Here is a 27500-nt window from a genome sequence, read left to right on the forward strand (position 1 = left end):
TGAATTGCAAAAAGGTTGTTTAACTCTTCCATGGTCCATTGAACAGATCGAAAGGTGAACACTTCCTTTAATTCTTTTCTATTTTTGGATTACGACATTATAAGAGTTTCAATGAGAGTCCACATCACAGAGGGTGGCACCTTCTCCTACTTAACAACAGATACACAACAACATGTAACACAACAGTTACTTTATATGTCTCCATCCACTTGAAGAGGTTTTTCTGATTCTGTCGAGTCCTCTTTAGAGTAGAGAGCAATATGGCTGATATGGATTTTAGAGTTAAAATATAAATATGTATAAATTGGCAATAGCAGCTATTTTCTGTCTTGTGTGTGTCACTGTGATATGTGTTAATGTTGTTGAAGTAATCCGCGGCCCACTGATGTGCCTACGCGCACGTGTGTGTGTGTGTGTGTGTGTGTGTGCGTGCGTGCATGTGGATAGAAGGAAGTTTTAACATTTGGTTTTCCATGTTGGTTTTATTTAAAAACCTCAAACAAATCTAGTAAAATCTGTGCAAAAAACAACAAAAACGGTTGATTTTCAGTGCTTAAGAATTGAAAACAAAATTAAAATGCAGTTTGTAGTTGTACTGCATCTCAGAACCATATGAACATCAATATAGAACGTTCATGACTTCAATGTACAGACATGTAGCTGACATGTTGAGAGAACTTTAAAGTAACGGTGATCAATAACAATCAACATAAACTGGGGCTACAACTGAAGAGGGAAGATGACAAAGTAATGCAGAATATGTCACAAATGATAATCATACAATATCACACAAACAATTAAACAAAGGCTACTTATGTTTAACCTCATGATCACCAGCACCTTTATATTATTTTAGACATATTTTTCTTATTTTAGATATTTTTCACGATATTCAAGAGTAATCTGTAAATGTGTTGAAATATCAAAGCGAATTTCGCAGACCCCCTGCAATGCTGTCGCGGACCACCAGGGGGCCGCGGACCCCCGGTTGAAAACCCCTTATCTATAGTTTAAATATACTGTTCAGTATAAATATTAATGTTGATAATGTTAAAATCTGTGCCTTTGAATTATCGGCTGTGTGAAACACTGAGTGCTCTGAGCAGAGTGAATCAAAACAGCAAAGTGTGCATGTGTGTGTTTGTGTAGCTAGGTAACTGGTGCACAGTGTTTTGTTGTGCGACATGATACTTGGCACACACGAGATCCATTAAGAGCCCGACTTGAATTACACAGGTTGCTTGGGTCGTTTAAAAACCAAAAAGAAAAGTCACTTTTGTTCAGTGAGCTCACCTGGAAGGAAAGGATCCAGCCTTATAACCACATTTCAATTCTATAGATCTGCACAAAAAATGACATAATTCAAATAATAGTCTCCTAAACACGTCGAAGGAAACTATTGAAAAATGCAAATACTCTGGAGAGGGACAAAGAAAACACGCTGACGGAAATATAACCATTAATATCCATGAAATATCAATCAGAGGATAAAGCAGCCGTTTCATTTCTACATCCTCTTCAACACGCGGAGAGTTAATACCAACAAAGGTCATCGAAAGCTGCAGGAAATTCACCTTCCTCATTAACGATGCAAATTTATGCATCAAACCGCTGCTTTGGGGGAATTTGTTTTGTTCTGAGGTTTAAAAAAAAATCCCCTCATTTCAACCGTCACAGACTTCACAGAGAAACGAGTGTCGCTCTCTCTCCTGCAGAGTCTCACCCGGGCTCAGAGAAGAATCCTGAACCTCTCTGCAGAGCACGAAGGTTCAATACAACCTACGAGCCGACAGCTATTACTATGGAGACCGTCCAGAGGGAGACGAGACCTGCTCCCTCTCTCTCTCTCTCTCTCTCTCTCCCCTCATCTCTCTGTTTCTTTCCTCTCCTCCCCAGAGGGCTGACGGGTGTTTGGACGGAGGAGATTCTTGCCCAGTCACGAGAGGCTGCGAGATAATTAGTCAACGCTCACTTCAGATTCATTTAGAAGCAGAGAACCTACTTTGGATGAATTGCTGAAAATTGATTCAGCCAATACTCCTCTTCCATTCTCTCACGGCCTCCTGCTCTCAACCTGAAGATCTGACGCATCTCAGCATCCGAGGCGAGAGACTTCGGTCTTTAGCAGGAATATCAGAACATATCTGACCAGACAGTAGCGGCTAACACTCTGGCATCTTGGCACCCGGCACAAACGTTTTCCAGCCGCTGCCAAATTACAGAACAGCACGTTTTTATGGCTGTTGGAGGCGGCCGGGCCACGGAAACCGCGGGTGAGGAACAGGCGGTCGGAGCCTCCTGTGCTTCTACGTGAGTCTTTCTTTCCTGAGTAGCAGTAACTCTGCACGTGCTGCTAATAATATCGCTGCTGCTTGGGAACCTGCCTTTTAAAAAAAAGAGAGAAACTCGTGAAAGCTCTTTCCAACTCGTAAAGTCACAAATGCAGAATCCCACTCATAAAAAACATGTTATGATTCACATCCTGCTGCTGTTTCAGGGAGACTTCGGCCAAAAAGACCGAAACCCTTGTTACATTGCAGCTGAGTAATAAAAAGGCAATAATGCCAAAAGCCACACAGATAAAAGAACAAAAATGACCTGTGGAGAATCGAGAAGTAGAAGAAAAGAAGCTGAGCCGCCCTCAGGTTGCATCACACAGTTAGTTAGTCACAGATAAGCTCATTGAAAACATCAGACACTGGAAATGCACCAGTTCCGACCTGCAGAGCCAAATCCTCACCAGTCACCCTTCAGATATGTATAATTAAATATTAGATGTAATTTCCCTTCACAGACACAAATGAAAACCTCCTGGTAGATGTGTGAAAATCTCAGTGTCCATGTGTGGTGGTGTCAGTAAGTGTTGTTGTGTTGTTGTGTTGTTGTGTTGTTGTGTTGTTGTGTTGTTGTGTTGCCGTCTCACCGGTTCAGTGCGAAGGCGTAGTGGAACTTCACGTGCGGATGAGCCACGAGGTCAAAGGTCGGCAGCTTCTCCAGCGTCTCCACCAGCTTCACGATGGACTCGTAGTCCTGGAGGACAAGAGAGGGACACACACCTGGTGAGCTTCATCATCATCATCATCATCATCATCGCTAAGCATTGTGGGAGATCCGTGCACCAGCGTCCTCCAGACAGTCTGAGGGACACCAAACACACTTCAATAATTGAGTGGCCCCTTCGTCACATTTTTGTCGCTCCTACTCGCCGCCGACGACGTCGTGGCTAAAGCCCGAAGCACGTTGAATAATTCATCACGTCCACATTTTGCTTGTTGTTCTGATGAATGATTTATGAGCCCGGGCGCTGCCGACGGTGAGTGGGAGGATCTGGACGGCGAGCGCCATCACAATGTGAGAAAGACTTAAAGAGCGAAGACGAGCCGGAGACTTGAGACGAGCAGAAGAAGAGCTTCTCGCCCGGGGGGGTCTCCACGGGGGGCGGGAGGTCGGAGACAGGGACGAGGACGAGCTAGGGAACTCTCTCTCTCTACGTTGTACAGTAAAGTTTACACAGCAGCTTCCTCTGCCAAGGTCGGGGACGTCCACACGCACACGGATCATTAGTGTGGTTGAGCTGGAGAGTTCGGTGAATAATGTCCCCTGGTAGTTTATCCGTGAAACTCGTGACCTTGTGGGATGTTCGTTTCTACGAGTGATTCTCTAAAGAGAAAACGTACGGCTCATCTATTATCTCCGATATATTGAAATGATCTGAGGCCACATCCTCACAACTACATTTTGATTTTCAATCTCCTTGGTTTTAGAGGCGATACATTGAAAACGGAGACGGTTGGAAACGCAGCTGGCCCCTGTTTTATTTTGAAAACCCATCATTGGAGAGGCGGTGGACTAGTGGCAGAAACTTGGACTATGGGCAGAAAAGGTCTCTGGTTCGTCTCTGGTTCGACTCCTCGGAGAAACAACAAAAAGACGAACCTGGATTGATCTGTCCAAAAATCCAAGAGGAATCTCCCTACCCTGTCTAGTGCCCCTGAGCAAGGCACCTTACTCCCCCAACATCTGCTCCCCGGGCGCCGTACATGGCTGCTCACTGCTCTGTGTGTCCTGCACCAGATGGGTTAAAAGCAGAGGTTACATTTCCCTCCTTGCATGAGTGTGCTTGTGCATGTCTGTGCATGTGTTTGGGACAAATAAATGTATCTTAATCTTAATCTAACGGTCTCTCCATTGATCTCATTTGTAGAATAGTCCGAACGGAGGACAAGTGGAGGACAGGCTGCTGACCTGGATGTCCCTGTACGTCAGCAGCAGGTTGATGACGATGTCCACTGAGAGACACTCCACGTTGTCCAGCCGCTGTTGGATCCGGCTCAGCTCGGCGGCCAGCTCCAGGCCGGTGTACAGCTCCCGGGCTTTCCGGATCTCGTTCAGAATCGTCTCACGGAAATACTGACTGGAGGACAAACAAGAAAACAAACACCAGTTAGAACAATAAGAGCAATAAGTCTTCCAGTGCAGTAAGCAAATTAAAAACAACATCATATTATGTTATTCTCAGACAAGGACGTTTAATGATTGTTTTCTGCTCTCGTCTAACATCACCAGTGACGTGTAACTGGTGTCGACTGTCAAGCCAACTTTGAAATCTGGCAAATCAGCTCAAGTGCAAGTAGTGACAAGAATACAGTAGAAATAATAACCAGCACGTACTCAGTGTTTGTGAGTTACTTAACGTTTTGAATAAGGAAATGGAGAAAGACCTCAGTCAACCATTATTTAAAGCACCAATGTCGGCTTTAAAATCTAAAGATCTCTCAGGAATAAAGACATAAATAACATTTCTCTCCTCGACACATTTACAGTTTGTATTCAGGTTGTTTTCCAGTGATGCTTAAAGCTGGTGTCCAGGAAACTGAGGCTTCATCCAAGTGTACGTTTTGAGTCTCTGAGGCTGGAGCAGAGCTTCCATCTATCTGGCAGCTCCACTGCCTGTTGGCAGGAAGCTCTCAGATATCACTGCAGCAGATGAGGTGAAAATGTGTTTTTCAAAAGCAGAGGGAAGCAACACATAAAAATAATGTTCGGCAAGTAAAAAATGGGAAGAGACGGACAATAAATCCAAAGAGAAACGGTGTCAGTGCTGCAAACAGCAACGAGCTGAAGGTCTGAACAGGAAGTGGGACTGTGGCTTCTTCCTCAAATGTGAGCGACCTCACTGTGAACTAAGTACTGCTTTGCTGAACTTGTGTTTCTTTTATTTTATTTCTTTTATTTTTTATTTTTTTCTCAATTTTTTTTGTATTTTTGTATTTTTTTAGTATTGATCATATGTATCTATTTATTTATTCATTCATTTATTTTTAGTATTACTATTATATTGTTATTGTTATTATTATTATTATGATTTATGTCATCTAATCTTTTCAATTCTTTATTTTTCAACTATATGTGCTCATCTGTTGGGGCTAGGTGCCGGAGGGAGGGGGGGTGGGGGGTTGGTATCTGTTCTGTGGCATGTTGGAATTACATCTGTAATTGTTATTGATGGAACAGTATTGTTTGTTTGTTTATTATGTAAAAAATTCAATAAACAGATTGTTAAAAAAAAAAAAAAAAAAAAAAAATTTGAGCGACCGGATTCATTTGTCAACGTTCGATTCTGGTAAAACAAACATTAGCTCCGGTTTTCCTCATTTCACTTGTTCTATATGTTGGTCTCAATGTCATTTATAAGTGATGTGGTAATTTCTGTTTTAATTAAACATTTAAAGCATGAAATCCTTTGTCCACCATTCTCCCCAGTCTGCTGGACTCACTGGGAGTTGGCCTGGGAGACTTTGAGCAGCTGGACGAAGCGGTCCAGCAGCGGCATGCAGATCGGCCCCAGCAGCATCTCGAAGTTGGGCTGCATCAGCTCGTTCAGGCCCTTCATCAGGCTGCTCTCACAGCAGTACACCTTGTTGTGCGGCGTCACCATGTACGGGATGAAGGTGTAGTTGGCCGAGCACGTCTGTGGATACAAGGGACGCAGGGTTAGGACATCAGATATCTGTTCATCAGAGGTTTTTCTAAAGCATGGTGGGGGAAGAGCAGCTGTATTTGAGCCAAACGTGGGTGAAGTCATGTCAAATACAATTTTGGAGGTTCACGTTTTCATCTGCGTTTGTTTGTTAGTCAGCAAAAGCTACTCAACCCGATTTCCATGATGTTGTGTGGACAAAATATCAGTTGATCATTAGCCACCGACTTCCTCAGTAGATGTAATTATCCAAAAACTATTTGTCTTTATGCAAAATGGATTTTTAAAAAGCTGCAGGGTCCAGTGGCTGCAGACTGGCTTATACAATGTGTTGCATATTCATTTATCATAGGTATCGATAACCAAACTAAGATTATAATGTTTTCTAGGTAATGAAATATGTACAAGGCGTACATTTATAGTACAGTAGAATACACAGCACATACACTTTCTTTACAGCAAAGTGGATGTATAATGAGCTGCAGGGTCCAGGGAATGCAGACTGGCTTATACAGTGTGTTGCATGTTTATTCATCCTATGTATCGATAACCAAACTAGGATTATAGTGTTTTCTAGGTAAAACAACATGCTTAAAGTACAAGGCGTACATTTATAGTACAGAGGAATACACAGCACATACACTCTCTTTACAGCTGACTTCACAGACACCGTATAGGAAACCGAACCATGCACGTGGAGGAAGCACATTTCCCGCTGCAGGTCTGAGCCGCTTCCTCCCAGTTTGAGAGCAGTGATTCCACTCTGACCAGACGACTCCAGTCTAAACAAGCAGCCGCCGGGTGGAGGAGGGATCTGCATCAGCGGCGACAGCCACATTACGAGCTTCTGTCTCACAACCGCAGACACTCAGAGCCTCACAGATCCCCCTGGTTCCTGCAGCCCGGGGCGGGGGGGGCGGGGGGGGCAGACGTGCTGCTGTTCACCTGCTGCAGCTGCTGCGTCCACGACTCGTTTGTTTTCATCTGTTTTTAGCTTTACCACCGCAATCTTTCTTCTTTATTCGCTGAGCTCTAATTCCAGACACGTGTGCTTTCTGTTTTTTTGTGTGTGTTTGTGTGAACTCGACAGTTTCCTCCAGCAGCAGCAGCGGCAGCAGCAGCAGCGGCAGCAGCAGCAGCGGCAGCAGCAGCAGCGGCAGCAGCAGCAGCGGCAGCAGCAGCAGCGGCAGCAGCAGCAGCGGCAGCAGCAGCAGCGGCAGCAGCAGCAGCGGCAGCAGCAGCAGCAGCAGCAGCAGCGGTGGTGGTGGTAGCGATGCTCCAGCTGCTGTCGCTCGCCGCTGCTGAATAAACAAAGAGCCGACACGTGTGTGTGTGTGTGTGTGGTGTGTACAGACAGTACACAGAGAACCAGACAGGCAGGAAACCCACTGTGGACAGGCTGGAGAAGCAGTGGAGGTCTTTTAGAGGAGAGCTACTCCCAGAATGTCAGATGTGCGGTGACTAAGACTGTACAACTCCTCCACCTCTGTCGGAGCCACCATCACAGAACTGCACTAAACCTGTCTCCTTGCACTGTGTACCTGTACAACACTCCGCTCCTTATACACTTACGTCACATCATATGTGATATGTGTGCATATAAACCATATTGATATTATATATCATTTTATACAATAATATTGTCTTTTGCACACTCTGTATACATATTCTTAGACTCATAGTATATTATATTACCTATTGTATAGTCAAATACTTATATTCATATTCATACTTCTACTATATATGATATCATACTCTCTGTATATTCTTGTTTACATAAGTCTATATACACATATTTATTTATGTGTACATGTTATAATTACTATTATTATATCACCATTACTAGCATTATTATATATACTGTTGCTGCCATTATTACCATATACTGCTTTTATATTGGTATAATTACTATCATATATAAATATATATTATGTTATATTATATACTATATATACTGTACTATTCTTATATACTGTCTAACAATACCATTACCATCATATCATCAGTACTTTTACCATCATCTTGCCAATGCACCTTATCTACCTATTTTATTGTATTTTTATCTTGTGCTTCTGTTTTTTTATTCTTTCTACCTTTTATTTTTAATTTTATTGTATTGTATTGTATTGTATTTTATTGTATTCAAATATACCGGCTGCTATGACAACTTAATTTCCCTTCGGGGATGAATAAAGTACTCTATCTATCTATCTATCTATCTATCTATCTATCTATCTATCTATCTATCTATCTATCTATCTATCTATCTATCTATCTATCTATCTATCTATCTATCTATCTATCTATCTATCTATCTATCTATCTATCTATCTATCTATCTATCTATCTATCTATCTATCTATCTATCTATCTATCTACACGAGAGGCTGAGCTGCTCCACGGCTGCTTTAATATTCTCCCCCGGTTTCTCTTTTCGTAAACACACAACTTCTGCTGCTGCTGCTGCTGCTGCCAACTGAAAGAGGAAGTGGAGGAAGAGACGTTGAAGCAGTGACAGCGATCTGAGATAACTGCATCCTCCCGTGAGCCAGCGGCGGTTCATGACATCACCGTTTCCCTGCACGTCTCTCAAAAAGTAAACTGGGACTCCTGCTGATGCCAGGTGTGACCAGACAGGTTGCAAAACGCCGACGCTATATTTAGCTCCTGTGTGTGTGTGTGTGTGTGTGTGTGTGTTGCTGTGGTTTGATGCAGACACAGGATCACATGACAAGGCCGCTGCATATTCCAGCGAGCGTGCAGGGTGCAGGGCGTTGGAAGCTCCGCTGGTCGCACGCAGGTGACACGTGTGTGAGCCGCGAGTGAAACTCTTGCGACGGCGCCGGCTCACGGGGGGGGGGAGGGGGGACATGGTGAATGAGTCAGCCGTTCAGTGATGAGTCATCTGGTTCGTTAGCCGTCGGGCCATCTGCATGTTTGCAGTAGGACGGAGCCGGATGCCGACTCACCGACACACACATGCTTCCTTCGGGCCTGATATAACTTGATATTAGCACATTTCTACGACTCCTGCAGCAGTGAATGGTCCATTGAGTCTGTGGAGCCTCTCAGGCTGGAGGCTGGAGGTTGTAGCGGTGGGCCGGGGGGTGCAGAGGTGAAGTCAGTGGGCAGCTCCGCTAACTGAATCTACACCAACACACTGGAAACCCTGTGCACGCAGCTACAGTCATTGGATTATGCAACAACAGAGGCCAATTATCTGGATCTCTGGGATCACAGTGGACAGCAGAGAACAGTCGAGTACATGTGCAGCCTGCAGAGCGTTTGGTTGTGTCTGTCTGATCAGAGATTGTCTGATTATTGTTTATTATAACAAACAAAATAACTTCCAGGGTTTGGATTTCTCCTGCTTGGTGAGTTTGGGTGAATTTAGGCTCCAACAGGACAAGGAAACGTTATTTACTTATCCTGAGAGTTTTCTCTTAGCTTGAAAACACAAACTCTACAATTTCCTCATTATACTTAAAATACCATATAACCAATACTGCGTCTTTATTTCCTTGTCATCTACATGTATCATGATTTGTTGGCCTGGGACCTGCAGCTTCAGCCTCAGTGTTGCAGCTTATCACAACTCATTGTGATGTTTGAGTGTAATATGAGTGTGTTTGTGTTGGGTTGTGTCTCAGGATGCATGTCACCACAGAGGAGGTTTTCTATTGCCTTAACGCTTCCATGTGACTCAGGTTTGTGGCACCTGCATATATGAACATGACTTGAAGTAGAATAAGAATAGAAAAATGATCATTAAACTGTACAATTTCATGTTTTTTGCTTGTGGAACTGAATAGCAAAGAAAGTAATGTTAAAATGTTAATTGTGTTGCGCACAGGAACAAACTAATGCATTGAATTGACAGAACAGATATTGAGGGTTAGATAAGAGCGATTCACCGGTGCAGAGCTGCAGTTAAATGTCTTTAACACCAGAAGCAAAGAGAAGAAAGACGGCGATAGCACATCAGGGAGCAGCGAGCTCTCACACTGTGGCTGGTAATCAGCTCCTCTGACACGGTGCGAGTCCGAGTCAGAGATCAGTGCGACCTCCTCTCCGCTCTGAGAAGCCACTTAAGAGAACTAAGCCTCTCGTCTGACTCCTGGACATGGACTCCCGGCCTCGGCCTTAATCACACTCTGCTCCACTTTCTGCTGAATCGCTCGATTGTTCAGCGACTGGATCAACAGGAAATCAATGGATTCATTTTGAGCAAATTTGGGGCCAAGAAGCAAAGATGCACAAAATTCGATACCTCCAATTTTCTAAATAACAGGATTTACTGCTTTTTTTAAAAATCTTTTACGTGAATTTAAACTGAAATATTATGAGACTTAATAAGGAACTTCAGCCGCCACAGAACTCTCAATCAAAACAATAAGAAAAGACCCAGTTTGATGATGTCGTGAAGCAGCGTGGGATCATGGGAGTTGTTGTCTCCTGCAACATTTCTTATCTCTCGTATTATTCTTGGGTGTAAAACTGTGGATCTCTGTTGGTTTGAACGTTGATAAAAACGTAATAAACAAACTACCAAATATGACACAGGTCTGGTTGTTGATTTGTTTCATATTTTATCTTGAAACTACAAAGGACGTGAGTTGGCGCAGAACAGGATTTCCTTTACTTTAAATCAGCATCTTATTTGAATGCTGCAGTCTTTGCAAGTCAAACTCCCAGAGCGCTTGGGCCTTTAATGCAGATTGTGCTCGTGCAGTCGCTGCAACTCACCAACCGGCTTTCATCTGAGGAAAAGCATCTCGCAAGAAAATGGGAGGAAGACGCTGTTTGCTTTTGACATTTCTGTGAAACCAAACAGTTATCGCAGCGTCTAAACAAAAGTGGGCTTCAGAGGAGAGAAACCCTTTCAACACGGAGGAGAAGGTGTTGGACACGGCTCCCTGCGTGTTGTTAAAAAAGAAACAAGAAGCATATTCTTTGCAGCACATAGTACGTGTGATGTGTGAGTAATGTGTGAAGGCAAAGGCGAGAGGAAAGAGAGAAAGATGCTTTGTCTACTTACAGTGTTCTTCTGGCAAATGATCTCCTGAAAGAGGACGAGAGAAAAAATCATTTTACACTCTGAATTAAACAAGACAAGACAAAACAAAACCCATTAGCTGCACTTAGATTTAGTATAACGTACCTGAGACAGTTAGATCTTATCTCTGTTGATATTTAGAGTGGTTGACTAATATGAATGTTCCTGTGAACAGTCTGTGGCAACAGTTGCTGCCATTAATTCAGCATAAAGGATGATAATACAGTACAGTACCGCAAGGTGATGTATAAATATAATAAATATTCAAAAGATATGAGCAAGCTGAGCTTTATTCAATATATAAAGGGTGTTTAAAAGTTACCCTGCATGGATCCCTGTGGACCGGGAACAATTCAAGATCACAGGGACAGAGTTAAAGACCAATATTTTACTTTTGAGGCAAGTTGGACATTTGCTCTTCAGGTCTAATGATGCAGCTAAAACCTGAATGTCTCTCAGTAAAAGTCCCTTTGAATTCAATCAAGCTGCACTGAACTCCATTCACTCACAGATACAATCAAGATCCATTATTCTCTGGGTAATCAGAGAAAAAGTGATAGAATTGAATTGAACTCGTTCCACCAAATGATTTGGTAATCTTCTCCTCTTTAGGTTTTTGTGTAATCTTAATCTTAACAAACAACCCAACCGATAAACGACATGACCTCTCACCCGTCACTTCACAAGCGTGTGTATTGTTCTCTGTCGCACAAAGAGACTATTTTATTCTTAAGAAAATAAACAGCGTGACCGGCCGCGAGGACACAAAGGCCTGTGTGGGTCTGTGTGGGTCTGTGTGTATTTTTAGAGCCTTTTGGAGAACTCCCCTATTTAAAGAGCAGCCCTCACTTAGAAAGCAGCACCCTGTGGAACAATGGAGCCGCCGCCTGATACACATCAGTGGAAACCACCAGAGAGAGGAGGTCTCGTCGGGCTGGGGCGAGGAGCTGCAGGCAGACGGGTGGGCACCGGAGCAGACCACAGGAAGGGAGGGGACCCTCCAGCTCCCAGCGTGCGTTAGTAGGGGGAGGAAAGTCATCCAGGGTATTCTGGACGTAGAAATAACAGAGCTGCGAATGTGCATGAGCTCTTTAGGTGGTGTTGAAGTCGACTGTGCAGACAAACCTCTCCTGACAGGCTGAGTGGAGCATTCCGCTGACTGGACAGTTCTGTGGATACGACTCCCTTCACTCCACTCACTGCACAATAAAGACCTCAGTGTTCCTCAGATACCAGCCGCTGGCAGCAGGAGGGGTTTTAAAGTGAGTGAGTTCGGCTCTGGCGTCAGACTGTGTGAACTACGTCTCGTCTGACACACACAACACACACACACAAAACACACACACACACACACTGTGGTCATGTGCTGACACACGGCCAGGGGGAGACTCTGGGTTCCAGCCCACTGAAGTTAGAAACTGACATTTTAAACAGGAGCGCAGATGTGTTTCTCTGTGTTACAGATTCCCATAACACATGATAATAATGAATGATGCACGTAGGGAGAAATATTTGCATATTGTTGGGGAATTATGACTCCCCCCCCCCCTCCCCCTGGAAGTTGTTGATGGTAAAAACACCGATCATGTCAAACAGTGAGTGGATAAACGATTACCCAGCATGCAGCACTTGTTGTGTGAAGTAGCGCGACTGCTCTCGTCCCCTGAAGAAGGTTTATTATATTTTCACGATGTTTGCAGAGGTCGTTTATTTATTTTCACTTCAGGTATAAACAAGATTTCTGTCACGAGTTTGAATCAACACGACTCCACACAAACATCTTAAATCGTTGGTTTAAGAACTGAACGTATAATTTAAATGCTCAGAAATGTCCTTTTTAGTAAAAAAAAAAATGAAATCTTTTAACTGAACTCTGCCAAATAACTTAAGGTCGGGACTGGGAAATAACTGGGATTGGTGGTTTATTTCCATTTTGGTGATAATTGTGATTGCAGGTGTATCTGGTGTGTTTGTTCTTTGTGTCTAATCTAAAACATCATATTTAAAAAGGTCAAAGAAAAGATGTCTCAGTCCTGGATCCACCAACTGACTGAAAGATAAAATATAAATGAGGCAAATGGCGACGCCCCATCTTAAATGTTTCATAAATGCGTTTCTTTCCCTCAAATTACTGATGCATTTATGTGCCTGCTTCCCTCTAAATAAAGCCTCTAGTCCCGACCCTCGTGGATCCTGGTGATGGCGAGCGCGGCTCCTGCTTCCTGCTCGTGACCACGACTCACCTGCAGCGACTGGAGGGAGTCGGAGTTGTTGTCGCAGTACAGGATGATGTTGTTGGCCATGCTGAAGCTCTCCCGGACCCCCAGGTGGTAGAAGAGGGAGGGCTGGCGGAAGGCGTCGGTCATCTCCACCACGGCCAGATCTGACGGAGACAAACAGGAAGTGGTGAGGTGGGGAGGGGTCGGTACAGTCATGTGATCAAGATTCATCAAACGTGGAATATTTAATTATACTTCATCAACTACCTTCATTATATCAAAGGTTAAAGTGACTAACTGCTGATATTTGGTTTTCATTAAACACAACATCGCCTGGACTTTATTGTTCTGGGACGGAGAGACGCCGCTCGGAGGTCAAAGGTTAACGGACTCAAAACCACGTCACGTGTTTGTCACGACTACAAACTGTTCACTGACGTCAGCCACAGATTCTCAGAGACAAGTGGAAGCGAATCGCTCTCTTGAAAAACAGACCAGCTCCGTGGATGAGGGACGTTTGATCCATATCCACTCAATAAACACAGACACAGTCAATACCCCCCCCCCACCTGGACGCCACCGTGCGATCAGGGTCAACAGGTCAACAGGAGTAAATACTGTCCAGTGTCACTCAGAGCAGCAGGACAGTGGCCTCTGGTGAAAAGGTTCCCAGACTCCTCCTGTGCTTTTACTTTGAAAAACACACAGCTGTGTTACACCAGAGCTGCTGAACTGAAACGTGGATCAGAGCAATGAAAACAAAACTAGTGAAAATCTAACATCTTGTCCTCAAAGGTGATTATGATGCTTCTCTGGTCGACTTGTAGAATGAGCACGACCGTGTGATGGCAGCCCCCCCGACAGGAAGTGGAGCTGTGCACGCCGCCCCTGACATCGCCGCCAGCCACTGATAACACAAGAAACCCACCCGGGGGGGGATGGGGGGGCTCCGGGCTTCACAGAGATAACACGTCACCCTGTTGTTTTTCATCTGTTTCCAACTATCCACCTCTCTGTGTCAACAAGCAGGTCGAACAGAGCCGAGCAGATCAGACTCCTCCCACAAGGTCGAGTTCATCAGAACGACTCATTATGAGGATTTAGTCTCTGAGACGAGGATTTGATCTATTTGTGACTCAAACTAGACTTTGAGTTTATAGTAATTCCAATTTACATATTCACTTTAAATTTGCACAATACTCAATACTTTTACTGCCTTTTTTTGCCACTTCTGGTTAGATGCTAAACTGCATTTCGTTGTATAAGTACTTGTACTTGTTGTATAAGTACTTGTACTGTTCAATGACAATAAAGTTGAATCTAATCTAATCTAATCTAAAGCAAACTTTGTAAACCTGTGAAATAAATATGCATGAGAAACCAAATTGTGGACATTAAAAAGTTTGTGTTTAAAACAAATTCTATGTTGGAAAAAAAAGCTGTGAACGAGTCAACGTGAAAAAGGAAAAGTGATTTAACGAACATCTGCTGCAGACAAGGCAGAAAAACTCTAAATTGCACATTGTGTGTGAAAGTGAAATTACGGGAGTCTGATCAATATGGATTTTTAAAGTGTTAACCCCCCCCCCCCATCCCCCCTATCCTTCAGAATAAAATCACTCTGATCGACCCTCACAATTTGACTGAACAGTTCACATCAAGCAGTCGATTTGAATTCTGTGGATCTGCCAACGCCACTTTGCCAATCAGGCCCACTCTGCAGGCACTTGTTGCTGCCCCCCCCCTGCCCACCCCCCCCCCCCCCCTCATTGCAGCCAAGTGGGCAGCGGTCACGTGGGATGAAGAGGATTTTCAGCCCAGCGGCTCTGTGCACTGGTGTGTAAAACCTGGAGAGGAGCCTTTTGTTTTCTGGATGAGCAGCCGGCGTCTCCACATCAGGTTCAGACGAGCACAAGTCAGATTTCACTTTCTGACGCAGGAGGAGAGTCGACCTCAATCCTCCCTTTGACCCCGACCTCTGCTCGAGAAACACTCGTTGCCTCCATATCGGTGACGCATTTCCATCGGTGATATCGTCAAATATCAAACAGAGATTCAGCCTTGGTGCACGTTTGGACGTCAGTAGCAGAAGTTCCCGCCTTGTGCTCGAGGACCAACGACCTCAGGTGGAGTTAGTTCGTTGCATTTAACTGAAATTCTCAAATCCTTTATCTCACTTCAACCCTGAGCACACACACACACGGAGTGAAGAGGTTGTTTGTCTTCTCCAGGGCTCGAACGTTACGCTCTGTGCTCACAAGGTGCAACCGGACGTCTGAGGAACTAAAGATCAGCTCGTCTCAGTTCTGTGCAAACAGGGAAAACCATCAATATCACATCTGAGCAGGACTTTAATCCAGAATATACTCAGAGGCTGCAGATGTTAGGAGTAAGGTGGGAGTGAACCTCACCTGCTTTATGGGAATAGAAGGGAAATGGTGTCTGACTGGTTTACACTGTAGGAGGTGAATGAGGAGGAACACAAAGGACTGGATGCATATATGGGAGTTTACAAAGGAAGAGAAAAGGCGAGTGTTGTTCTGCAGGGAAAGTGGAGAGGAGCCATTAGCTCTCTGAAGGGTTTAGGACCAACGAGACGAGATGCACACGTGTTCTAATAAAACGCAGCACGTCACAGGCTTCAGTGGAAACGTCTTTTCAGCGTATTACTGCAAGAATAGATTTTGATTAGGGCTGGGCAATGATTAAAAGTTTTAATCGCGATTAATCGCATGATTTCCCTGATTAATCACGATTAATCGCATTTGTATACGCAAAATCCAATAATGAATTAAAAAGTAGTGTACAGCGCAATTTTATTTTCAATGTTCTGCCATATGAACGAAAGTGCCATAACATTTGTTGTGCAAACACTTTAAACATCAGCATTTAATACAGTAGCAGTTAAATAAAATATTCAGTGTAAATCTCAACTTAACCTTGTTATCAAAGCAAATACAAAGTTAAAGCTCAATGCCACTGCCAGGGCATTAATGTTATCCTCTTCGTTATGAAACATGTATACTCCTCCCTGCGTCTAACGTAGTCTGCCGAAGCCTCGCTCCACTCGCTGTTTCGTTGAGTGATTTGCTGATATCAACTGTGTGTTTTGCATTCAGGTGATATTTTAGACTGGAAGTTCTCCGGTGATAAGAAAATTCACCTCGGCAGTGGCTACAAATAACTTTGGTTCTGTCGACTCCGCCGTCTGGAAGAACTTTAAAATGAAAATGGCCATGTAAAAGCTCCGTACCCTTATCCATGGTTGTTTGTCCGCCAATTATTTTCTTTTTTCCGGTTCCGCAGCAGTCAGCAACAGACTTTCACAAAATAAAAGCCTGACTTTCACAATAAAACAATAAATAATCAAACCTGCGTTAATGCGAGATAAAATAATTAGTTGAGTTAAATAAGTGATGAGTTTACTCGTAATTAACTAGTTAACTTGCCCAGCCCTAATTTTGATATATTATTTTAAAGGCTGACGGAAGATGAAGTGCAAGAAAAGTTCTTATCTGTGCAAAACACACAGGGTTAAATTTAGAATGTGTCAAGTCATCAGGCGTTGTATTTCCTGTTTCTAGCTTTTTATTCAAAGAGGAGACAAAAGGCTACCGGGCGCAACATGAACATGAGGCATCACACACCTCGAATACACCCTAAGAGACACACAACACTACAAACAGTAGTGTTGTGTGTCTCTTTGCAGCTCTTTTTTGTGTCTTTGCAGCCATTTTATGTTTCTTACTAGTTGGTTCCATGTCTTTGTGTGTCTGTTTGCGTCTCTGTCTGATGGTTTTGCAGCTTCTTGTTAATTTATTATCTCTGCTAATGAGGAAACTGCTGTAGATGTTTCTCTCTTTTCAGCCATTTTGTGTCTCTCTGTGGTTATTTTGCCACTTTTTTGTGTCTCTCTGAGGAAATCCTTTATTTGTGGTTGAGCTACATCTCTTCCTTCTCATTGTACTGCTCTTATGGTCAATAAAGTTGTTTTGAGTCTGTGCATCTCTGTGTCAGTGACTTGAGTTTATCTGTGGTCATTTAATTGGATTCCCACCCACCCCCCCATTGTGCCCAGTGGGCTCATTTACTGGTCCTGCCTGGATGATAGGACAGGACTACATGTGGTTTTATTACACACACTGAAGGTTACTTCCTCTTTTCTCTCTGGACTTTTCCTTCAAATGCTTTGATTGATTTGACTTTTATTTTCATTCATAAATCGACCAGCGTGGGAAGAAGTAGATGGAGACGTGTGTGTGTGTGTGTGTGTGTGTGTGTGTGTGTGTTTGTGTGTGTGGCAGCGTTGCCAAGAAGCTTGCTGTGTTTGAGTGCACTGATGAAACCATTGGCCTGCATGAGGCCTTTTGTGAGTCTTTGTATTGTGTTACATAAGCAAAGAGAATTTCAAAGCTTTATTTGTCTACCACTGCAGGGAAGAGCTGGGAACATTGGTTCTTGACAATTCAACACAGCTCAGAGCAACAATTCTGAACATTCGAATGAGAAAATGTAGGAAACACTTCAGGGTTAATGGAAAAAGTTGAAGACTGTGGTAAAGGGAATTGAAAACCCTGAAGCTCCTGAATCACAGCCTCAGTGTTTTCCATCCTGATGTCACGTGACACATTCACACGCTACATGCCTATAGCGTCATGTCTGACACGCCCCCCCCTAACCTAAGACATTCTAAAAACCAGAGCGGAGGCTGACATGTCCTACACGCATGGGAATTGGCTGACCAATCACAACAGAGTGGTTCCAGTGGCCAATCAGAGCAGGCTGGGCTTCATCGGGAGGAGGGGCCTTAGAGAGACAGGAGTTTGAGACAGAGGCTGAACAGAGGAGCTGCAGCAAAGGACAGAACGAGTATAGTGATGTTGTTTCTGAACACGAGAGCATGTAAACCTTTTCAAATAACAACACAAATTAAAACGATACACTCTCAACAAAAAGTGTCACACCTCTGACACGCTGCCAGAGGCCTCGCCATCGACTTCTCGAACTCCCGTCGACAAACATCACACAGACACACACACTGTGATTCAACAGCCGAGCATCTGAATGTTTCTGGAGAACATTCACGTCGTGAACTTTGTACCGATATAGCATCACAGCTGCCGACCCCGAGCCAATAAGGGAGTCACACCCAGACACCCTGCTGCAGCCTCAGTCATCTGATCTCATGTGCTCACCTCAGTCTGTTGTTTGTAATATTTGCAATCACCTCAAATCTTAAGGAGTAAACAAAGTGTGTCTGCGCTGGAAAACATGCAGAGTGATGTCCTGATAGAAGGACCGGCTTCTAAACCAGATTGATTCGCTCGCCTAGCGCTCAGAGCAGAGGAGGGAAAACAATTCAATACTCTCTCGCACTGTTTGGCTTTCGGCAGCACCCTGCCTCCTCACGCCCAGCGGTGAGGGGGGAGAGAGAGAAGAAGGAGGGAGGTGATGAATCTGTTCTATTGCCTCCTCGGCTCTTTTCTTTTTTTTTTGTAGAGAGGGGATCTGCTCACTGTTAGGATCACAGCAGCCGGTTCCAGTGGGTTTGGATCATTCCAGGGACTTCTCCTCTGTGCAGCGAGCCGAAAGGAAAGCAAACACCGACACAAAGAAATCTATTTTAATGAGTGAAGCTGTTGAGAGATGTAAACAGTCGCTGTCGAAAGCTGTCGGTTATAAACAACACTGAGGCCACGTGCTCCATGTATGCAACACGTCCTTAAAGCTCTACACAGAGCAGGAGAACTAACAACTTTACTGTAATGGACACTTCTGCAAATATATATTTCTATGTATTGAAAACAATCAATACCTAAGGTTGTGTAAATATTTGAGCCTGAGGGATTTTCACAGATGTTTTATTGGCATTTCTTTTTGCAGGCATGAAATAAAACAATGCTGAATATTATAAAGTTGCTTTTATCAATTCAAGTTCTGTTTATTCACTTGTATTTGTGTTTTATTTTCATTTGTACGTATTAATAAGAGGGTTTATGGTTAAACTGTAAAACTATCAAATCTATATTTATAAAATCAGTATCTGAAGTTTTTTTATCCGCTAATATCCACTTGTAAATCATTTTCTAAAGCCACTATTCTACTACTCTCACAGTATAATGGAATATTTTATATAATCAACTTCACCTCGCAGCTCAAGAGCAGGATAAAAAGTGTGCGTGTGTAGGTATGTGCTCGTACTTTGTCCTGATAACACTTCAGTTCTGTGAAAATGTTTCTACTGTAGCGACGCTGAAAAGCACTAAAATCACATCAGCAGCAGTGTTTACGTGCAGCCGGTGGCCAGCTGTTTCCAGCTGTGAAGGCCTGTAGTTTCACTCTGGGCCTGCAGGAACACAGGACAGGTACGGGAGGTGGATAAAGCACTCGTCACAATCACTTACATAACAACTCCACATCAGAAGCTGTAACCATGGAGACACAGCGAGGAAACTGCTGTGGATGTAAATCAAAGCATCAGTGTGTGGCAGAGCAGTTTTCCCTCTCCTCTGTTAGTGGAGTAAAGAGCAGTGGGAGGATTTCCCGACTCCAGGAGACAGTGGAAATCTCCCAGCGCCACTGGAAACCATTCCCCACACTCACTTTTTTCCGCCACCCTCCCCCTAAAAAAATGAACCCCCCTGAGAACAGAGCGTCCAGAGCAATTTGAGGCAGCTGCATGATAATTACCTCTATACCAGGTCCTTATTTTTCTAAAATAAGGTCTTTCTATTCTAAAACGAGGACCTGTGAACCAGAGAGAGTCTCACTAACGGCTCTGGGGGCAAAGTTTGTGAGACTTGACCTGAATGCAGTCGTGGGCGATCCTGCAGAAGGAGCTGACATTTAGCTTTATACAACCATGCTGCTGCTGCCAACCTGAGCCGTGCATTCATGGCAGCTTTTAAAGTCTCGACCTTAATATGTTTGGAGAGGCGGTGGACTAGTGGCAGAAAAGGTCTCTGGTTCGTCTCTGGTTCGACTCCACGGAGAAACAACAAAAAGACGAACCTGGATTGATCTGTCCAAAAATCCAAGAGGATTCTCCCTACCCTGTCTAGTGCCCCTGAGCAAGGCACCTTACTCCCCCAACATCTGCTCCCCGGGCGCCGTACCTGGCTGCCCACTGCTCTGTGTGTCCTGCACCAGATGGGTTAAAAGCAGAGGTTAAATTTCGCTCCTTGCATGAGTGTGCTTGTGCATGTCTGTGCATGTGTTTGGGACAAATAAATGTATCTTAATCTTATGATTTCCAGTGAGAAGATGTCATGGTCTCTACGACTCAACTGAAAAGTAGATTGTTAAAGATGATCGTGAACGTGAATCAGCTTCTCGGGCGCACTAAAGGTCGCTGGAGACGGACGGAAAGCACAAATGTTCAAAGCTCAAGTCTTGTGAATTCTTGTGAGTTGACTGGAAAGGGGGTTTGCAGAAACCAGTGTTGCAACAGCTGCAGGTAAAAACCTGTTTGTCCCTCTGGGAGACGCGTGATGGAGAACGTCATTATTGTTGCTCTTTTGAACTCGATGCCAACTGCTTCTTCACAAACAGAGGAGAGGGTGTCCAACTAATGCAAACGACTAAAAGTGCCCCCAGGGGTTGGGGGAGTTAGGAGGAAAACAAAGTTCTTGTGACATGTGACGACTGAAACCGTCTTCGAGAAGTTGGCAAACGTCTACGGTGAATTCCAAATCCTACTCAGCTACAAAAAAAAAAAGCTGCACCATTAGAACAAACAGACGTTCTCCCATAAATACGACCCTGGGAATGGAGGAGGGAAAACAACCATACAAGTCTTTCAGCTGAGAATCTCTGTCCAACAAACACACCCGTCGTGTCCCAGGCACGTCCCGGAGGACAGCAGACAATGGTTATTCAGCAGAGAGATTCATGCTCCCCTTTATTTTTAGAGCTTGAAAGACATGACCCTGGAAACACCGCGGTGCAGGAAACCAGAGCAACGTGCCAGTTGCACCACTCTCCTGGCAGACTGCTCCTTTTTCTGTCTTTCTGTTTTTACCTCTCCTCCACTTTGTTGCCTTCTCACACACACACACACACACACACACACACACACACACACACTGAGGGATTTGTTTTTTTGCAAGCTGCACTGCCATGGCCCCCGAGAGGGAAAAATAGCTGAGAACAGAATGTGAATTCATCCGCGGCTGACAAACACGCAGGGAGAAACCCGTGCTGCTGCTTCGCTGGCTGCCTCGACTTGTTTGATTTACTTCCTGCTCTCTTCTTTGCCGCGCTGAAATGAGAGGGAGCTGTTTTTATGCCAAGTAAACAATGTTTTGACCTCATTTCGCTTGCTTCACACGACGGGTGGCGCCGAGGTAAAGTCGCACTCGACAGGGATTAGAGGGAAGTTACACCTGAGCCTCGGAGACGTAGAAAAGAAAAAGGTTTTCTAGCAGAAACAGCAGAACTGATCCAAAATCTCCTTTTTTGGCATTTTTAGACGAGTTCCTGAAAACAATCTCAGTTGTCAATCGTGACCTTTCACCTTGGACAAACATCAATATGATTAAAAACTAACTAAAAATATATTTGAGGTTTACTTTGACTGTTTAGATTTGCCCGTGTCCCATCTCTCAACCAGGAGGAGGTGAGGGTTTATGACGCAGACTTTGTTCTTCCTGAGAAACGGAGTCGTGCCCTTTCCGGAGAACTCGGTGTCCTCCGTGGTTCCTGCCTGGCAATCGGACTGAAACTGATGAGTCAATCTCTCTCTCTCTCTCACTCTCTCTCTTTCTCTCCCTCCGCTGGTTTCTGAAGTCGCAGGTTTTCCCTCCTTCTGTCTCTCACCTCGAATGAACCCCTGATAAGACCTGAGAGTTCTAATGCGCCGCCTCTCCACCTCCCGTCATTTTTCTGAGGGGCACTTAAGAGGTTTCGCCCGGGGCAGACTCGTGAACTTACAACACCTTCTGTGTGTCAACAACATTTGTCATGCAAATACAAAAACACAAAGGGGGGGGGGGGGGAATACAAGGAGCGGTTTTTCATCAATGACGAGTTTCCACGTCTACATGAATTTCACAACAATAAAGAATAAAGAAGAACAGATTCTCAGCTTCCGATTTTGATACTTCCTGTTGAGAAAGATCAGCTCATAACATTACGGTAAAACATCTTTACCGTTCTGTCATCACCGTGTGCGTGACGCCGCTCGATCCCTCAGACGCCGTTGAGTGGCCTGTGAGCTAATTCCCTGTGACCTTGTGCCCTCTGACCTCTGAGGGGCAGCCAGGCGTGCAGAGTTAACAGGAGGGAGGATAAAGAACTTAGCAGGAGGGCCAGCTGACGGGATTCCAGAGCCACGTGGCCTCTCATCTGGTGGGAAGTGTTCAATCTTCACACCGGTGAGTCCCGGAGACGCTGGAGGTGCCGACACCGGACGTGGTAAAGGATCAGAAATCACTTCCTAATCAGAAGGTCCAAAGGTCCCCTTAACGTCAAATAAGGACGCACACACTCATAGATATAATTCCCCTAAATAGGCCTGAGTCTTTTCACCAGGATCCATTTATTAATCCCTGGAAATTGTTGGAAATATCAATATAACAAACCCATTAAAGATTCTTGGTTCTGCTCCTTTGTCCGATCTGTTTGAAGACTTAATGGCTTCTTCTTCTTGGCCCATGTCCCATTGTTCCCTCAAACAAAACAAAACAACGGACGGAGGCGGGAAAATATCTCCACACGGGTGGAGGGACGAGCAGTTGAACAGTTGAACAGTCGAAAGCCATTTGCATTCATAGCGGCCAACGTGCTTTCAAATCATTTGTAACCTGCGACCAGAGGAGATTTAAACAATGCCCTCCACTCAGCGTCCTCAATATTAGGAGATAAAGGCACAAGTGGACAGCCTGACAACGGTTTGCTGGCAGAGCGCCGAGTGTCCGATTCCGGCTCAGAACAAGAGGAGAGCAAACACGGAGACGGAGGCAGAGCTCGGCTATTGTTCAAACGTCCATTGTGCTCCCCTAGCAAATTACACAGCAATGCAACGTGATGACGAACCGGAGAGATAAAGCTCTGCACGCCACGGCCGAGACCCGACATCACAAGACAAGCGGAGAAGCACAAGTCTGTAGAATTGATCCCTGAAATGTGTGCAACATCCACTGCTGCACTTTTAACTCCGCTGGAGGAATTTAGAAATGAACCGTCCAGGGAAAATAAACCAACTCCTCTCAAAAGCATTTCACCTGAATGTGGTTATTTCAAGAAAAGCTAACTAAGTGTCTTTAAAGTGCATCAGTGTGTTTTGTTATGACTCCGAGAGGTTCTAGATGATCTCAACCCAACCAACGACTGATGGATCCATCCTCCACCTGTGTGTAGTCGATACAGAAGCATTAGCCGTGGCTACGAGCAATTTAGCTTCGCAATTATGTGGATTGAGGTCATTTTACGGATCCATTTGAGCACTTACTCGTTGTTCCAGCGGTCAGCGAGTCATCAATCCAACCCTCTTAGCTTCTCTCACTTCAACGGCCATCAACACAATGAGAAGAAACGACTAAAAGCTCAATTACAAGACAGAGCAAAGGGAGAATGCCTCCAGTGCAGAGTGGGCGTCTGATGTAAGAGTCAGTCAATTTCAAATAGCGACAACTATACAACTGCACTTTAAGTTATTATGGGATTGTTGCTGTCGCCTTTAGATAATAAAACAATGTTTCTCATTGATTATGTGGCCACCCGTCATATTCAAATCCGTCTCGTTGCACTTTCACAATACACTCGTCACAACACCACAAGACACCTCTCACTTGGTGTTTCACTCAGTTGCTGCATTGTGTGTAGGTGTGTGCGTTGCGGTTTGATGTGTAATTTGTTGCGCGCTCATTCGTAAAGTTGTTACCCTCCACGCAGTCAGACCTCAGAGTTTCCGTTGCAGTCGTGCAAGCAGCATGCAGTGCAGCTGTCTCTCCACTAATGACTCGTCTCTCACAGGTCTGTGAAGCTGTCACTCAGAATCTGCTCGTGCACGTGTTCGAACAACCTGCGACTGTGTGAAGTGTGTGGGAACGGTGAAGGTAAAATAATAAACAGATCATCCCTCTGCAGGCGGAGGGTTATTATCAGTATTATCTATCCTGAGCTGAGTGTTTGGTTTGTCGTGGGTAATTTAATTAGTGGTGAAATGATTGTGTTACATTAGCGGAGCAGTGGCAGTGGGTTCGGGTCTCAACTCTCAGGTGTTAGGCTCGATTCAACAGATCTGCCGGGGAATTGAAAGCTTTGTTTTTTCCTCTTCACCACGAACAGTCCGGTGAATCACCTGCTTTGCTCCTGAAGTCTGTAAATCTCCTGCTTCCCCAAGAACAAGACCCTGAGATACTTCCACCTGGAGCCCACCCAACCGGACCAGAGCACTCCATCCTCTCCCACTGCAGATGGGAGATGATGTAAATATATTAGGGCTGGGCAACGATTAAAAGTTTTAATCGTGATTAATCGCATGATTTCCCCGATTAATCACGATTAATCGCATTTGTATACGCAAAATCCAATAATGAATTAAAAAGGAGTGTATAGCGCAATTTTATTTTCAATGTTCTGCCATATGAACGAATGTGCCATAACATTTGTTGTGCAAACACTTTAAACATCAGCATTTAATACAGTAGCAGTTAAATAAAATATTCAGTGTAAATCTCAACTTAACAATGTTATCAAAGCAAATACAAGGTTAAAGCTCAATGCCACTGCCAGGGCATTAATGTTATCCTCTTCGTTATGAAAAATCTATACTCCTCCCTGCGTCTAACGTAGTCTGCCGAAGCCTCGCTCCACTCGCTGTTTCGTTGAATGATTTGCTGATATCAACTGTGTGTTTTGCATTTAGGTGATATTTTAGACTGGAAGTACTCCGTTGATAAGAAAATTCACCTTGGCAGTGGCTACAAATTACTTTGGTTCTGTCGACTCCGCCGTCTGGAAGAACTTTAAAATGAAAATGGCCATGTAAAAGCTCCGTACCCTTATCCATGGTTGTTTATCCGCCAATTATTTTCTTTTTTCCTGTTCCGCAGCAGACTTTCACAAAATAAAAGCCTGACTTTCACAATAAAACAATAAATAATCAAACCTGAGTTAATGCGAGATAAAATAATTAATCGAGTTAACTCATCACTTGAGTTAACTCGATTAAAACGAGTTAACTTGCCCAGCCCTAAAATATATATATTAAGATGTGTATATTTTATTTTCTATTTTAAATTTTTGATATTCTATTTCATTGTTATTCTATTTTATTCTTTTTTATACTATTTCTATTTTTTTTTTTTTTTTTTTGGGTTGAAATGACTGAGCATTGCTTAAAGAGAGTGTGTGACCCAAGCATTTTATTGACAGTGACTACTTCATGTTATTTCTGTTCATTTGACCATAAAAAAATCTTGAATTCTTGAATCTTGAATACTGGATATATAAAGTCAAAGGCAGAGAAGCATTTAAGTATAGTACAGGATCATTATTAATTGATCAGGCAATTGGAGGAAAATGATTTGCTATCTATTTGGAGATAATGAATGAATCGTTTAGAATTGAGCGAGCATAAAGATCCATTAGTCCGAGGTTCACATTTTACAGATCCTGTAGTTCCAGACTTCACATGTCAAACCTGACGTCTGGGATCAACAGATCTCAGCAGTTTTCCCTCAGTTTCCTCCATCATGTGCCGTCTCGCCACCAAACGTCCTCTTTGTCCACGGCGCCACGTGAGGAGGACGTTTGAGGACGGACCGGGACAGACTCTCGTTGTATTTCAATCTGGCAAATCTTCTTCTGCCCAATGAGCAGACACAAGCACAAGCTCCGGCTCCGAGCTGATTGTTTGAAGGGTTTTTGTTGTCTGGCCTTCATGTGGGCTCCGCGCTGTGCAGGAAGAGGATGAAGCTATGTGTGTGTCTGTGTGTGTGTGTGTGTGTGTGTGTGTGTGTGTGTGTGTGTGTCTGTGTGCATCAGATAAAACAACGGGTTTCTGGGAAAAATGCCTCCGACCTCCCATGTGGATTCTGAGTAAATCTGAGTAAAAGACGCAGGAGGAAAAGAGGAAATAAAGATAACTTGATGTGTTTGTACAACTAATAATGTTTTGTTATGACCAGCAACACGTCTGTTTGTGTTGAGCAGAAACTTTACAACCGTCACTGACTGGAAGGCTCAGGCTACCAACACAACCTATGGTTAAATGCATGTAAAATAAAAAATCTATTTACAGAAATTTTGTTCCAGAAACCTCTTTATGACATCATCTAATCAAACGGTGTGAAATTTGGGTTCTTCACTATATTTTCTAGTGAGTTTTTTATATACTTCATCGTCCTAAACGAGCTTCTCATCGTACTCAGGTTATTTTATTTGAACCCGACTGGTTTAAACCTGGAACTTCCTGGCGGATTTCATCCTTATCTTTGCCTCGTGTGTTTCCTACTTTATCTGCACTTTTAAAACCAAGGTTCATTCTCTAAAGTCGCCCAAACTCCTTCTCTCTGACGCCTGTGGAGCTCAAGGTTTCCCACCGTCCTTCAGAAGAAGCTCGTCACAGCCGCACACTGATATGGTCTTTGTGCTACACGGAGTTCTAACGTGGCCTCATGGAGGTTTTTGAGAAAACTGCAGCTGTATCCTTGAGCTGATTCTGTTTGTGGTTTCTCTCGGCTTTTATCTCTGCTGCACGAAATTCTGATAGCAAATATCTGAGTTCAGAGTCTGTGGCTCGTCACCGGCTCCGTACACGTACAGCTGCTTTTTATTTGATTGAAACTTCTGCTTTCCAACCAGGGGGGGGTTTTCTCTGCTTATTATGCAACTGAACATTTCCAGTATGGATCACGAGCCAACTGCTACACATGCACTACGGCTGGAAGCGAAGGGGAAAGTGCTTTCAGTCGGATTCCAGTGGAAAGTCCAGCCTCATGGCTCAACCCATGACACCCGGACGCACAATACTGGAGGCGCACAATGGAAAGGGGGGGGGGAACTGTGTGTGTGTGTGTGTGGAGCAAATTAAACAAACCCCCGAATGATGCCCTCCTGCTCCCAGAGGTTTGCAGACTCGAGCCCCGACTTGTGCAGAGCAACCTGTCCTGCAGCAGGCGGCTTCTCAGCACAGAGGTGGTGCAGCAAGCGGTGCGACCTTTGACCCCGGGAACTAGTTTGGAAAGGGAGTCCAGCATTCCTGAGCCGTGAAGCAATGCTCTGCAGGCGTGACTGACTG

At 44.2% G+C, this 27500-nt stretch overlaps 1 protein-coding gene across 1 annotated transcript in view; it reads right to left on the reverse strand.

Moving 5' to 3' along the window:
* The window catches only part of map3k5 (mitogen-activated protein kinase kinase kinase 5), a 55515-nt gene that overhangs the window by 26880 nt on the left and 1135 nt on the right, over nucleotides 1-27500 (reverse strand). Inside the window, exons 2-6 of the mRNA XM_061091379.1 lie at nucleotides 13280-13419; nucleotides 11019-11042; nucleotides 5778-5971; nucleotides 4246-4414; nucleotides 2924-3030 (exon numbers count right to left, since the gene is read on the reverse strand). Coding sequence (XP_060947362.1) covers nucleotides 2924-3030; nucleotides 4246-4414; nucleotides 5778-5971; nucleotides 11019-11042; nucleotides 13280-13419 — 634 coding nt within the window. The remainder of the gene's footprint in view (nucleotides 1-2923; nucleotides 3031-4245; nucleotides 4415-5777; nucleotides 5972-11018; nucleotides 11043-13279; nucleotides 13420-27500) is intronic.

Source organism: Limanda limanda, chromosome 18, assembly GCF_963576545.1.
Source record: "Limanda limanda chromosome 18, fLimLim1.1, whole genome shotgun sequence".
NCBI lineage: Eukaryota > Metazoa > Chordata > Actinopteri > Pleuronectiformes > Pleuronectidae > Limanda > Limanda limanda.